Source organism: Dromiciops gliroides, chromosome 1 (assembly GCF_019393635.1).
Source record: "Dromiciops gliroides isolate mDroGli1 chromosome 1, mDroGli1.pri, whole genome shotgun sequence".
Lineage (NCBI taxonomy): Eukaryota > Metazoa > Chordata > Mammalia > Microbiotheria > Microbiotheriidae > Dromiciops > Dromiciops gliroides.
In genome coordinates this window covers 545067567-545080939 of record NC_057861.1, presented here as the reverse complement: position 1 = coordinate 545080939, position 13373 = coordinate 545067567, and the positions used below count along the sequence as shown (strand labels likewise).

The 13373-nt window shown below is 40.7% G+C and overlaps 1 protein-coding gene across 1 annotated transcript in view; it reads right to left on the bottom strand.

Annotated features, from left to right (window-relative positions):
* The window catches only part of DNAH3 (dynein axonemal heavy chain 3), a 187373-nt gene that overhangs the window by 79480 nt on the left and 94520 nt on the right, over window positions 1-13373 (bottom strand). Inside the window, 6 exon segments of the mRNA XM_043975895.1 lie at window positions 774-950; window positions 1582-1695; window positions 2318-2426; window positions 4943-5141; window positions 7479-7593; window positions 11758-11868. Coding sequence (XP_043831830.1) covers window positions 774-950; window positions 1582-1695; window positions 2318-2426; window positions 4943-5141; window positions 7479-7593; window positions 11758-11868 — 825 coding nt within the window.

Sequence of the window (13373 nt, the reverse complement as noted above, 5' to 3'; positions counted from 1 at the left end):
AGCACTCATAATAAAATATGCTAGATATCTTCTGACAGAGAGGTGATGGGCTCAGAGTGCAAACTGAGACATATTTGAGGAGGTAGAGGAACTTGGCCAATGCAAAAATTTGTTTTCGTTGACTATACATGTTTGTAACAGGGTGTGTGTATGGGGGGGGGTGGGTATGGGTGTGTGTATGTAGGGGGAGTTAGGAGAGAAAGAGAGAATAATAACTTGAAAATAAAATAAAATTGAATTTTAGAGATAATAATCATGGAGACTTCCCACAGATACTGACAGCTCAGGTCAGGGTATCAATATTATTCAAGGGATGAAAGAAACTACAAAATATGAAAATAATATTTTATAATAATATTTTATAATTGTACTGTATTTTAAACTTCCCAGAGTACTTTCATGTCTGTGCTCTCCTTTGGTTCTCAAAAGGCATCTCTGGGAGGTGGGTAGGGCATTTATTACTATTGTTCTTTTATAGGTGAAGAGACCTTTCACACAACTAGTTAGTGGAAAGACTGGGGTAAGAACTTTGGTTTTCTTTCTCCTAAACCCGGGTTCTATCATCTACTATACTACACTGCCTCACAGAGGTGCTCACCAAGTGTAATGGTAAGCAGCAAAAAATAAACAATGAGCAGTGACAAAAAGGAATTTATACCTGGTATCAAATATTCTAAATTCCACTTCTACAGTCACTTTCTGATAATGCCACATGATCCCATTAATGATAGTTGTCTCTGGGATGCCCTGATTCCATACAACCTAGCATTTACCTTGAGGTTATCAGGAAGCTCTGCCCGGCCTGCATACCCAGGATTCATGGTAATGAAGACAGAGCAGGTTGGATTCAGAGAGAGCTCAGTTCCTTCAAATATGAAAGTCTTCAGCTTTCTGATGATGGCCTGTTGAATGCTGAGGATCTGCTGGGCCACCACGGACAACACCTCCACCTAGGGTGAGAAGAATGCCCACTTACTACAGTGGCAAGACCTCTCACTCCCATCTCAATGTAACAAAGTCTTTTTCAGGAAAGAGTATTTAGATACCTAAAGCAACACTTGAATCGCATAAGAAATATTGTTCATTGAGAACTGGATCTCAAGGTTACTAAGGAACACCAAAAATTAACCTGTCAAATTCTCAATGAACAACTAGAACAGTGATTTGGCAGAGAATAAGAGAATAGGCGTATATGATAGGATAATAAGACTTAAACCTTGGAGATCCAGCTACCCAAGACCCAGAGAGAAGTGATTGGTCCATGTGTGTATATAGGTATGTATGCTTATATTTGTGTACATGTTACTGTTTGTATCTGTTATATGTGTTTATATATGTGTGAATGCATTTATGAGATGAGGGAGAGAGAAGATATGGTGAGAGTTTAACATGGTTTCCTCAGTGGTAGTTTTGTTTTGAAATTAAATGAAATCAATAAATATTAATTAGGTACTTACTATGTCCTGGGTGTTATGAAGGATAGATTAAAAATATAAGGCACTCTCTAGTAATAGAACTCAGATTTTCCAATTCCTCCTTCCCTTTTTCTACTGCACTCCCATGTCTTGGGACCAGGGTTACCTCAATCCTGTTGAATTCATCAAAGCAGGCCCATGCTCCGGATTGGGCCAAACCCTTGAAGAACTTTCCCATGGCTTTGTAATCCAGACCATCAGAGCAATTGAAGACCACACACTAAAGACAGGGGGGGAAATATGCCATAAATGTCACCACTTCCCAAGCCAATTTTGGCTTTCCATTCTTCTTCAAGAATGCTAGGATAGGGGCAGGTAGGTGGCACAGTGGACAAAACACCAGCCCTGGATTCAGAAATACCTGAGTTCAAATCCAGCCTCAGACACTTCACACTTACTAGCTGTGTGACCCTGGGCAAGTCACTTAACCCCCATTGCCCCATAAAAAAAAAGAATGCTAGGATATCATAATTGGAAGGCTCATAGAATCATAGAGTTAGATCTGGAATGGCTCTCAGATGTCATCTAGGTCAATCCCTTCACTTTAAAGATGAGGAAATGCAGGCCCAGAAAGTTCAAATGATTTGCCCAAAGTCATATAGGTAGTTAAACATCAGAAGATTTGAACCCAGGACTTTGGCTCCTGCATCAGTGTGCTCTTTCCCCTATAACAATGCCTCCTATTTCAACCTTCTATTCAGTGTATGATTTCCAACACCTCTCCCGCTTACAATCCTGTTGTCATCTTGAGTCTCATGGTCCTTCCTCTATACAGAGTTCCTCAAAGGGATGGGAAGTGAAAATGAGAGGGAAACACCATTAGGGTCGGGGCAATACATTACCTGCTTAGCCAAAGCCTTGGCTAGATCTTTTGTAGTTTCTGTTTTGCCTGTCCCAGCAGGACCCTCTGGGGCACCCCCAAGATTCAGTTTCAAAGCTCCCATTAAAGTCCTAAAGAGACAAGAACAAGACCCTAGGTCATTCATTGAGTCCTAGAATTCACAGGGCAGGGAGAGTAAAGCTGTTATGCAGTGAATAGACCTTCCCCAATTTATATTATGATCAGGGATTGGACTAAATGGATCACTGTATATTGGGGTCAGTAGAGTTCCTTAGCTTTTATCAATATCCAAAGATATTGTCACAGCCCCTTCCCCAACTTCCTGTTAAAATCTGGAAACAACCCTCTTCCAGCTGATTACAAGTGCCAAGGAGATGGGAGAGAAAGTAGACACTAGCTGTGAGAACAGTTGCTGAGTTGAGCTATGCCTTGTTCAGAATTGAAGGGCACCTAACTAGCCACTTATGGAATAATGGTAACAATAATAGCAGCTAGTACTTATATAGCCATTTAGGACTACAAAGCACCGTACATATGTTAACTCTTTTGATCTCCACAACAACCCTATGAAGCAGATGCTATTATTATCCCCATTTTACAAATTAGGAACCCGAGATGAAAGAGGCTAATTTGCTCAGTCACAGCCAGTAAGTGTCTGAGGGAGGATTTGAATTCGGGTCATCCTGACTTTAAGTTCTGCACTCTATCCACTGCACCCCCTGACTACCACAAATTTCTCAAAACAAAAGGTAATCATAGTATACTTCTGGACCCTAGCCCCAGCTCTTTTGTATTAAATGACTTCTTTATGCCTCAGTTTCCTCTCTATACAATGTAGCTCTTCCTTTACACTGTTCTCAGGAATGATAAATGTCATTTTGGAGAGAAACAAAGCAGTATCTAGATAAAATATTTAGCTGCCAGTAACAACCACCCTGGGCCTCAGTTTCTTCATTTGTAAATGAAGAAGTTGGACTAGTTGATCTCTAAGGTCCCCTCAAGCTTTACATCTCATGCTCTTGTGAGAATAATAATAATGGTTCTCAGCATTGTAACTCTCCATTTTGCACAGATGTGGAATTAGAGTTGGTTAATATGCCAAATACTTTATTTTGTTATGATGGAAAGATGCTGTTTCTCAAAGAGTGCTGACTTAACAGACTTACAGAAAGTGCAAAGCAGGGCCAAGAGGTGCTCTTGCATCAGCTTCCTGATATGGTCTCAGATCAGAACAACTTTTGTAACAGGACACTGGGAAGAGTGGGCAGAGTTATAAGGTGGCAAGGCCCTAAACAGTATCTCCTGGGATTCAGTTTTGTCCTCTCACATTGGAAGAGTGTGGAAACCTTACAGTGCATCAAGAAGCAGGACAAGGAGGAATGACAACTCCTACTGTCTTAGTTGGACAAGGTCTTAAATATTTTGTTCCATTTTGGATGTAGGGAGATCATAAGGGACCAAAACACATTCAGAAGAGGTATGTCTAGGATGGTTAGGCCTTGAAGTTATGCAAGATGAGGCTCAGTGGAAGGGATTGGGGGCAGTTGGCCTGAAGAAGAGAAAAGTTAAGGAAGGCACGATAACTGTCTTCTAGTTATTTGAAGTCTGTCATGTAGAAAGGGGAATGCTCCTGTTTGCTTGACCTCAGAGGACCAAACTAAAATCACTGGGTGAAAGATGAAAAGAGAAAGATTTAAGCTTGATGTAAGAGAAAACCAATAAAAAACCTAACGATCAAAATAGTCCAAAATTAGAATGAGCTGACTTGGGAGAAAGCGTGTTCTTCCTCACTAGATGTCTATGAGTCTAAAGCTGCTTCCAACTGAAATTCTGTGAAAGAGGAAGGTCTGTAGAATTACAGAATCTCAGAGGAGGGAGGGACTTCAGTGGCTATCTGGTCCAGTGCTGCGAAACTCAAATAGAAATGGGGCCACTAAACCAAACAGAAGGATCCCCAGAGGCCTCATGTTAACTTAGGAAACCACATATTAACATTATCTATGTTCTATTATATTAAATATTTACAACTTCATTTTCATCTGATTTAGGACACACTTGGGAGTATTGCAGATCAAATACTTCTGGTTTGGTCCAACTCAAACTTGAATAGGAATCTCCTTTAAAACATCCCTACTTAAAGCTTCTGCTTGCAGACTTTGTAATGGGGAACTCACTACCTAGATTCCTCTCATTCTGACTTTAAGTTTTTCTTTTTAGCAAGCTGAAATCTATCCTTGCAACCTCCATCCACTGGGCAGTTGAACAAGTCTATTTACAAAGGCCCTCTTTAATATGTAATACTTGAGTTTGCATAATTTCCCCCCTCTCCCATTCTTATCTTCTTCAAGTTAATCATCTCCATCTAATATAACTAATCATCATTTGGTATAGTTTTGAATCTCTTTGACATCTTGGCTCATTGAACAATGTCAATATCCTTCATAAAATGTGATGCCTGGAACTAAACTGTGGGATTCTCCCACATGCCTCACTGTGCCCACATAAAATTTCTACCCTATTAAAATTCTTCTTTAGAAGAGTCCTGTGCAGAAGTAATGTGAAACAGAGGAAGAAGTAGCAAGTGGGAGGTATTTGATCTCATTTTGAAAGGTCTAACTAAGTTTACCTGTAGCATCGGTCAGTGAGGGGGGTAATCACCAGCCGTAGGGAGTTCCCCAGGTATTCATAGCCATACAAAGCTTCTGTGGTGATCATTCTCACAATCACATCCCCATTTTCCCAATTATAGCGAAGCTGGGAGATCCACTGGAAGTCATTCAGATCTCCAACCTTGTCATGGGCTAATTTGGCAACCACATCACGAGCTGTCCAGATATATAGACACACACATATGGATGAATAGTTTCTCTCTCTCTCTCTCTCTCTCTCTCTCTCTCTCTCTCTCTCTCTCTCTCTCCCCTCCCTCCCTCATACCTGGCCCACTGAAAACTCAGACTAAATGCCATCTACCCATAGTTTACAGACACATCTAGCAGAAAGGAAAGCCCAAAGGTCAACTAGGCCACCCCTTTGCCTTCAAGTAGGTTTTAATTTAACCATGTCTAACAAATGAACTTGTCTGTTAATGAATGAGATATACTTCATCTTCCACCAACCTCTAGCCATTCTGCAGAGAGCAGTTTTTCTCAGCTGCTCTGTTTTGCTTCTTTCCAGGTGCCAAAGTAGAAAGTTAGCCTTTCTGCATGATTTTATACATGGTTCTCCAAACACGTTTGGCAGTATTAAATGGATGTGGTGTGGTAAACAGGGTTGTTCAGCCTCTCCTACTGACACTTCCCCCAACTGACTCATTGCCCAGATGGATTTCTTGGGTACAAACCACTTTGGAAAGTAGTATCAAAGGAACTGTAATTTTTATCATTTTGTTAATTCCAAATCCCCAGGCAGAAATAGCATTTTTGGTCAAACACCTCAGTGTATCTCTTCTCTGGGAAGGATCCCCTTGTTAGTCAACTATCTTTCCAATGAGTATACCCAGACTAACAAAGGCAGACGGCTAACAATATTCACAAAGACAAATTAAACATGTAAAAGAAATCTCTTGAGGTGGCTAGGTGGCACAGTGGATAAAACACCAGCCCTGGATTCAGGAAGACCTGAGTTCAAATATGGCCTCAGACACTTGACACTTACTAGCTGTATGACCCTGGGCAAGTCACTTAACCCTAATTGCCTCACCAAAAAAAAAAAAAAAGGAATCTCTCTGAGATGACGTCAGATTTATCCTGTCTATAGCTGTCTGCATGTTGTTCCCATTAGAATGTGAGTTACTTGAGGGCAGGGATTATTTTTTTCATTTTATTGTATCCTCAGTGCTCAGCACAGTGACTGACGTATAATAATAGTGCTTAATAAATGCTTTTTGCCTTGAAGAAAGGTGGATAGATTTCCCCTGTGCCCAAAGGAAAAGGCTTCAGGTTCCCATGAAGATGCTCAAGGGGAAAGAGAAGATACAAACCATTGTCTTGGGGTCTGTAGGTGTGTGTGTGTGTGTACGTTGGGGGAAGAGGGTGGTCCAGCAATGTAGCTTCTATACTAACACACCTCGGGCTAAGCAGCCTTACTTCTATAGACCAAGGTACTTTCCTTATGGTGACTGCCTTTCCCTATACTTTAATTCTCTCAGTTACTAGTTATTTTTTACAGGTTCTCTTTCTCCAGCATTGTGCCCTTTTTCTACCCAGCCACAATTTGAACAATCTCCTGAACTCAGTGAACTGACTTTTTAAAAATTCACCTTGGGGCAGCTAGGTGGTGCAGTGGATAGAGCACCAGCCCTGGAGTCAGGAGTACCTGAGTTCAAATCTGGCCTCAGACACTTAACACTTACTAGCTGTGTGACCCTGGGCAAGTCACTTAACCCCAATTGCCTCACTAAAAAAACAAACAAACAAATAAAGAGAGTGTCCTTATAAAAAAAAAATCACCTTGGTGGCAGCTAGGTTGTACAGTGGATAAAGCACCAGCCCAGGATTCAGGAGGACCTCAGTTCAAATCCAGCCTCAGACACTCAACACTTACAAGTTGGGTGACCCTGGGCAAGTCACTTAACCCTCATTACCCCGAAAAAAAAATTCACCTTTAGGTATGGTCTATCATTCTTCATAATTATTGCTTCCTTTCTGATTCATTCAAAGGACTAATTTGTACCGCATAAAGAGATCTAATGGTCTGGCTGCATCTTTTAAAGTAAGTGAAACAGGGTGATGTTAGGCCCCTTTTAGGGGGTGACTAAGTCTCATACTTTCAAGGTCTACTTCCTTATGCAGGGAAGGGAGACTTTACAGAGCCCATTAGGGAATCAGGCCACAGAGACTTTGTGATTAAAACTCCTCACCAAGCTCCCAGTATCTTTTCCTCTTTTCCTCAACCTTTCTTTTTTCTCCCCAGAAAATCATAAACCTTCAGTCTTTCCTCACAACCTCATGACACTGGGACAACCTACGAGGCTCTCAGTCAATCAGTGAATAGGTTTGATGGCATTCATCATAAAATGGACCCTGAGACACAGAGTTCACTGTTTTTCTCAAATTTGGGAACCCTAAAAAGAAAAATCAGCTGAAAGCTACAACTTCTAGTATGCAGTAGGCATTCAAATTCAGTTTACTCTTTCTTTTTACACATGGAAATTCCATGCTCACCATGGACATCAATGACTGTGAGGGCTCCCAGTGTCAGTCGAGCTCCACCACTCAATTTACCCCGAACCAGTTCAACAATCTCTGCAATCTGCAAATTGCTTTTTTCCAGAAATACCTGTGAGGGGACACATATGGGAAGAGCTATTTAATCTTTCTCATATTTTCCTGGATTTTTCTTTGAGACCAAAGAAATATGTGCCAAACATCCCTGGACTATGAGAAGGGGGGGGGGGACTAGGGAATCATTTGTGACTGACTTCCCAGGAGGGCAAAATGAACCATGGGGAGGTTGGGTAAGTAGGATATTTAGGGGAAAAATTTTAAAGTTACAGAATGTTTATATTTTTTCAAATTATAGAACCATGATCAAGCATTAAAGTTGTAATGATATGAAGAAAGCGAATATCTGTAAGATCTAAAAGTGGAAGGAAGGGACCTTAGAGATCACTTACTCTACCTCCCTCCATTTTATAGCTAAGGAATCTGAACTTTAGATAATTAGTGAAATGCCTTGCCCCAATGTCATAGAGCTAACAAAGAGAGAAGCTAGGATTCAATTTGAGATCCTTTGAGAGACAATCTAGCATGGTAGATAGTGTTGGATGTGAAGTCAGAAAGACCTGAATCAGGAAGACTTTTGGGCTTCAGTTTCTTCACTTAGGAAATGAGAGGGGCAGAATCTGATGACCTCTGAACTTTTTCACATTCTAAAGGTAAGATCATATAACTCCAAATTTAGGGCTCTTTGTACTATAGCATATTAATTATTAATTTCATTTAATAATTAATAATTATAACCGTTAAATGTGGATTAGATTCTAGCCTACAAACCATGTTGATAAGTGATAGAGTCTGACATCATTGGTGTGTTAGTAAATGTTTAATAATGTAATGATTGGAATGACGCCACCTGCTGGAGACTTACTGTAGAAGAGTTCCGCCCATGAAGGGAAGGTCTTTGAGGGCAAGAACATGCGTCTTTTCTTTGGCGTCAGGAAGTGACGTTGGCTAGTGGGAGGAAGAAGGAAGAGACTGGAGCTCTGTCTCGCTCTCTTTCCTTTGGACTCTGGTGGAGAGCGGAGCTAGAAATGTGCTCTCCCTTTAATAGATAGGTATCTAGGCCTTTTCTTCTCTCTTTACCAAATTCTTATTCTCCTTAATAAATGCTTAAAAGTCTAACTCTTGCTAAAGCTTATAATTTATTGGTGACCACTCATTAGATATTTTAGACAGTTTAGCTAGAATTTTAGCTTTAATAACAACCAGTACTTGGTGGGGAGAAATTTACTCATTGCATTTTAAAGTTTAATCTGTATCATTAATATTTTCTCCATACTTTCCTAAGTCTCAATAATAATTTTTTGGGGAAGGCAATGAGGGTTAAGTGACTTGCCCAGGGTCACATAGCTAGTGTCAAGTGTCTGAAGCTGGAGTTGAACTCAGGTCCTCCTGAATCCAGGGCCGGTGTTTTATCCATTGCATCACCTAGCTGCCCCCTTCAATAATAATTTTTAAAAACCCAAGCCCTAATTTGTAATGCTGGCTGATTTCTGGGATATAAATGCTGATACTGAAATTTTAATGATCAGTTCTCCTGAGCCAGTTCAAAGTGGTTCAATCACACCCCTGATCTGACATAAATGTCAGAGAAGTAAGGTTTAGAGAATTATAATCAAATTTCTTTCTTTTTTTGGTGATATGTTTCACCTATGTCATATTAAAATAAATGCAATATTGTTTTCATTCTATAAAGCATGAGGCTGTATTTGGAGTCTGAGGACCAGAGATTGAATCTCAGTAATAACTTGCTTAGGGCAAGTCATTTCCCCTCTCTCGGACTCAGTTTCCTCAAGACTAGATGACCTCTAAATCATCCTGGATCTGTCTGTTTAACAACCCTTGCATCTGTGTATAGATGATTCTATGTACATTTGTACTGTTCACTGTCTGCTACTATCCTTGGTTGTGGCTGGGAAGAAATACTTCACTACTGGGTGTGTAGATGAAAGTCTCCTCAATGCTTAACCCAGAAACTGGCATGTAGTAAGCACTTAATAAATGCTTACTGATGATGTTAAAAGAAGAGTCAGCAACTGGATTCAGAAAGAATATAGTTTCACAAAAAGAAAATATTTTCAAAATGTATTAATTTTACCCCCTCCCCCAAAAGATCTAAAACCTAAATCTACTTGTGAAATACCCAACAAAAAAGTTGCTGGTGCCATGGGCCTAGAGTCAGAAATTCCTGAATTCAAAACCAAATTTCTCCCTCTCTCCTTTCCTTCTTTCCTTCCTTCCTTCCTTCCTTCCTTCCTTCCTTCCTTCCTTCCTTCCTTCCTTCCTTCCTTCCTTCCTTCCTTCCTTCCTTCCTTCCTTCCTTCCTTCCTTCCTTCCTTCCTCTCTCTCTCCTTCCCTCCCTTCCCTCCTTCCTTCCTGGTTAGCAAACGTCTTTTTTTTTTTTTTTTTGGTGAGGCAATTGAGGTTAAGTGACTTGTCCAGGGTCACACAGCTAGTGTCAAGTGTCTGAGGCTGGATTTGAACTCAAGTCCTCCTGAGTCCAGGGCTGGTGCTCTATCCACTGTGCCACCTAGCTGCCCCCCCTGCTTAGCAAACTTCTAAAGAAACTCAAAACTCCTTAGAATGTGGTTTCAACAACCCTAATTAGCATCACAATACCCTCTCATTTCCCAAATAAAGCATCACCAGAATTCTATTGTTGTTGTTTGTCTTTTGTTATTGAAGAGGACCATGACATCAGGAGGTAATATCATGACTTGAACTGAATTGGATTTAAGTGAAAGAGGATTGTGCAAGGTCACCAACCTTACTCCTCCAGAGCCATCTTGGGGTCAAGTGACTTACCTAGGGTCACATAGCTAATAAGTGTATGAGATGAGATTTGAACCCAGGTCCTTCCAAATTCAAGGCCAGTGCTCTATCCACTGTGCCCCCTAGCTACTTCCCAGAATTCTTTTAGAATAAATAGAAAAGGGAAACTCAAATCAACTGAGTACAGATAATAATATTGTATGAATCACAAAAGTGGTGAGCTGGCTGTTCTCTTCAAATCCATTTTATAAATCCTAGTGTAAGAATATCTCTATGACCCCTCACCAAAACAAAACAAAATAGAAACACTTGCTATGAGGGCTTTTTTAAACTTATACAGCAGAAGGGGCAGCTAGGTGGTGCAGTAGATAAAGCACAGGCCCTGGATTCAGGAGGAACTGAGTTCAAATCTGGCCTCAGACACTTGACACTTAGTAGCTATGTGACCCTGGGCAAGTCACTTAACACTCATTGCCCCACAAAAATAAAATAAAAAAAATTATACAGCAGAAGTGCAGCATAGGTATGATAGAAAGAACATGAAAAAGTCAGGTTTTGCCTGACCTTAGGCAAGACACAACCTCTCTGGGCCTCAACTGACTTCTTCACAATAAGGAGACTGAACTTTGTTGTTGTTGAGTCATATTTCAGTCAACTTTTCATGATCCTATTTGGGATTTTCTTGGTAAAAATACTAGAGTGGTTTGCCATTTCCTTCTCCAGTCCATTTTACAGATGAAGAAACTGAGGCAAACAGGGTTAAGTGACTTCTCCAGGGTCACATAGCTAGTAAGTATCTGAAGCAGGATTTGAACTCATGAAGGTGAATCTTCCTGATTCCAAACCCAATGCTCTATCCACTATACCACCTAGCTTCCAGAGGTTGAACCAGATGGTCACTAGAGTCTCTTTCTTAACTTTCTGTGATCTAGGATCAATTGCCTTGAGCTTGCATCTTCACTGAAATAAGCCCTGTCCTCTAAATCAGCCAGATCAAGAGTGTTTTAGCCTAGTAGATATGGGACAAAGAGAAAAGAGAAAAAATTACAGGAGTCTGCTCTGGAGCCTATTAGCAAGAACAACTTCCCTGCTGCTTTGGCCAGCTGGACAAATGAGTGTGGTACCACACATCCATCAGGGGTTGAAGAGAACATAAGGTAGGGGAAATAAAATGAATTAGGTAAACTCCATCTCTCCTTACCATTACTCTGTGAAGAACTTTCCTGGTTATGAATGGCCTTGACTGTTGGCATTGGCATTAGGGAAAAGGAAGAAGGATTAGGGGATAGGTAAGATGGGAGAAGAGGAGCAACAATCCAAGTTTTTCAGAGCTGCCTGGGAAGTAGGGAAGATTGTCAGGAAATCCAGGTCTCTGGAAATTCTGCTTAGGTTGACCTCCAGGGACCAAGGTGCAACTTGGAAGGGCAGAAATGATTCATGCTCGGCTCACCGGTAAGGACTTATTTATGATAGAATCAGCCACCTCTCCTGTCCAGTAGATAGATGAGACACAGATTACCACTTGCCCAGGCCACTCCAGAACCCACTGCTTTCGAGGAACCTATAAAAAGTAAAAAAAAAAACAAAAAACCAACAACAACATAGTTCTAGAGCTGGAGGGGAGATCTTAGAGGCCTCTGAATCCAGCCCACTCATTTTACAGATGAAGAAAATGAGGCTGAAAGAGTTGAAATGTCTTTCCCCTTGTTATATAAATGCTAAGCATCAGACGGAGGATTTGAACTCAGGTCTTTCTGACTCCAAGTTCAGCTCTCTATTACTACCTCCCCTAGATGCTCCCTCCAAAAAACAAACAATTTTTAAAAAAAACAAGGAAAAAAACAATCATGATGAGATGCAGCAGAATAAGTGGAAGTTCTTTAACTATATATATATATATATATATATATATATATATATATATATATATATATTTTTTTTTTTTTTTTTTGCGGGGCAATGGGGGTTAAGTGACTTCCCCAGGGTCACACAGCTAGAAAGTGTCAAGTATCTGAGGCCGGATTCGAACTCAGGTATTCCTGAATCCAGGGCTGGTGCTTTTATCCACTATGCCACCTAGCTGCCCCAACTATATATATTTTAAAGGTCCATATTTGTGGAGAGGGGAATTTAATCTTTTCTCCTTTCACACAACACAAGCCACACTGGCCTTAATCCTAGGGAAAATAGGAGGTCCCTAAAAGGGTGTAACCCTTCAGAAGAATGTACAGAAGAAGCTGTTTTTTTAAAAAAATATATTTCCTCCCACTCAGACGCTATTGTAGGAGGTCTGAAATTCCACCACTCGGGATTAATTTATTTGGGTTATACATGTGCCCTCTATTTCCTTTTTCACAAAGCAAATACCCTGGATGGGTGACCCATAACATCCTCAATAGCTTAGGGTGGGTGGAGTTTCTCAGATGCTTAGCTGATGGCAGGAGAACACTCCTTAATAAGCTTAGCATTCTATTTGTTCTAGGACAATGTAGAAATAAGAACAGGGAACTCCAAAAGAGACGCTGTGCTCATGACAACCCCCAACTGGAACGTAGCTGACCTGAGAAACCTAACAATCCTAATGATTGTTATTGAGAAAGCTACTGTCTGTTTTGTTTTCCTTAACACTTATACTGATAAAGAGTTTGATATCCACTTCATTGGTTCACCCTCCCATGAACCCCAGTATTCATGGGAAAAGAAAGCAAGGCACAGAAAGCTTAGATGACCTGTCCTGAGTAACATGGCAGAGCAGGAGAAAATAGAATTCTATTTCTTTCTTTTTTTTTTTTTTTGGTGAGGTAATGAAGGTTAAGTGACTTGCCCAGGGTCACACAGCTAGTAAGTGTCAAGTGTCCAAGGCCAGATTTGAACTCAGGTCCTCCTGAATCCAAGGCTGGTGCTTTATCCACTGTGCCACCTAGCTGCCCCAGAAAATAGAATTATTAACAAATCCTCTCTCTGAACCTTTTCCAACTCTCAGTGAAGTGAGATGGAAAGAGCACCATTTTTGGAGCTGGAGAATATAGGTTCAAAGCCTGGCTCTGCCACCTAATCCTGGGTGAC